At 43.7% G+C, this 1,667-nt stretch overlaps 1 protein-coding gene across 1 annotated transcript; it reads left to right on the top strand.

Moving 5' to 3' along the window:
- The first annotated feature begins 273 nt into the window (after positions 1–273).
- OSM34 (osmotin 34) lies at positions 274–1,208 on the top strand. Its single transcript, XM_088961793.1, has one exon. It carries the CDS (start codon positions 320–322, stop codon positions 1,001–1,003), a length of 684 nt encoding a protein of 227 aa, XP_088817919.1. The 5' UTR covers positions 274–319; the 3' UTR covers positions 1,004–1,208.
- The last annotated feature ends 459 nt before the right edge of the window (positions 1,209–1,667 follow it).

Here is a 1,667-nt window from a genome sequence, read left to right as displayed (position 1 = left end):
AAAATTTTATCAAGTATTAGCCATTTTGCTAGTGAGATCGTTCAGTAAAGAAAACTGATTTAGACCTCAAAATAGCACGTTCATGTTTCAACGATCATCATTAAGAGTCGGTCGTGTAGAGAGGAAGTTTCCAACTGGACCCACCAATCAGAAACCTTACTTTCTTTGTGACGCATTGACTCCAGGTCCAGTCAAGAAAATGTGCATAATTTTTAACGCTAGTGAATAGTGATCACACCTCCTCTATTAAAAAAGAAAAGCCTAACCGCTTAAGCTCATGGTAGAAAGCCCTCATTATTCTCTTTAATTAGTTGCCAATATGACGACCTCATCATCCCCGGCTAAACTCGCCCTAGTCTTCCTCCTCATTTCCGCTCTTCTCTTCACCTTCACCCAGGCAGCCACATTTGAGATCCGAAACCAGTGCCCTTACACAGTCTGGGCAGCCGCTTCCCCGGGCGGTGGCCAACGACTCGAACAGGGGCAATCGTGGACTATCAACGTGCCGGCAGGCACAACGATGGCCCGAATTTGGGGCCGTACCAACTGCAACTTCGATGCCAACGGCCGGGGACAGTGTCAAACCGGTGACTGTGGTGGGCTCCTGCAATGCCAAGGCTATGGTTCCCCACCCAACACCTTAGCTGAATACGCGTTGAATCAGTTCAATAACATGGACTTTTTCGACATCTCAGTCATCGATGGGTTTAACATCCCCATGGATTTCAGCCCCACCACCGGCAACTGCCGGGGCATCAGATGCGCAGCTGATATCATCGGACAGTGTCCAGCTGAACTCAAGACCCCCGGAGGCTGTAACAACCCATGCACTGTGTATAAGACTGACCAGTACTGTTGTAACTCTGGCAGCTGTGGACCCACACCCTTGTCCCAGTTCTTCAAGCAAAGGTGCCCAGATGCTTACAGTTACCCCAAGGATGATGCCACCAGCACATTCACCTGTCCTGGTGGTACTAACTATCGGGTTGTGTTCTGCCCATGAGATGAGATTATACAAGACGGAGATTCTCTACAATAACATCTCTGAATCTGGCTTTGGCTATGGTGGTTGTAGCTTTTTACAGACTGGTATTGCAAAATAAAGTGTGCCTTGATATATAGCACTGCACCTGTTTTTTGTGTTGAGTTGCTGTTAATTAATAATTATGGTGTTACGCATATAATATTCAAAGTTACCTTATTCTATATATACTTGGTTTAGTCGATCTAAAATAAATAAGCTTAATAGTTTGGTTTGAAAGTTGGAGATTGGCTAGAATTGGGGTTAGATCCAACTTATTGGGAACACGGCCCAAGCTAAGCTTATCAGCAGTCGTAGTATTCACTCTATTAAATATCATCGACAAATACTTTTTAGAACTCTGGATCTGCTGGAAACGAAATGTGTATAACAGTTGCTGATCGATCCTCCATATTGAGTATATATAGACATATATCATCGGCAAATAACGTATTCATCAGTTTCCAGCAGATGTTTTTTTGAAGGGGGGGGGGGGTTTGTAAATTAAGAAGTATCATCAGATCGGGAGTCCATTTTATCGGATTACTGTCAGTTTTGAAGTTCAATATAGGTTGTAGAAAGGTTATAAATATTCATGTGAAGTGTGATCAAGTATTCCTGGGTTGAAATTCAAGTCTCTAGTACT

This window comes from Nelumbo lutea, chromosome 1 (genome assembly GCF_056320005.1).
Source record: "Nelumbo lutea isolate HS-2025 chromosome 1, American lotus-T2T, whole genome shotgun sequence".
Lineage (NCBI taxonomy): Eukaryota > Viridiplantae > Streptophyta > Magnoliopsida > Proteales > Nelumbonaceae > Nelumbo > Nelumbo lutea.
This window is presented reverse-complemented; position numbering and strand designations above follow the sequence as displayed.

Coding starts and splice junctions, on each gene's coding strand:
- OSM34 (XM_088961793.1), top strand. CDS start 320: ATGACGACCTCATCATCCCCGGCTAAACTCGCCCTAGTCTTCCTCCTC.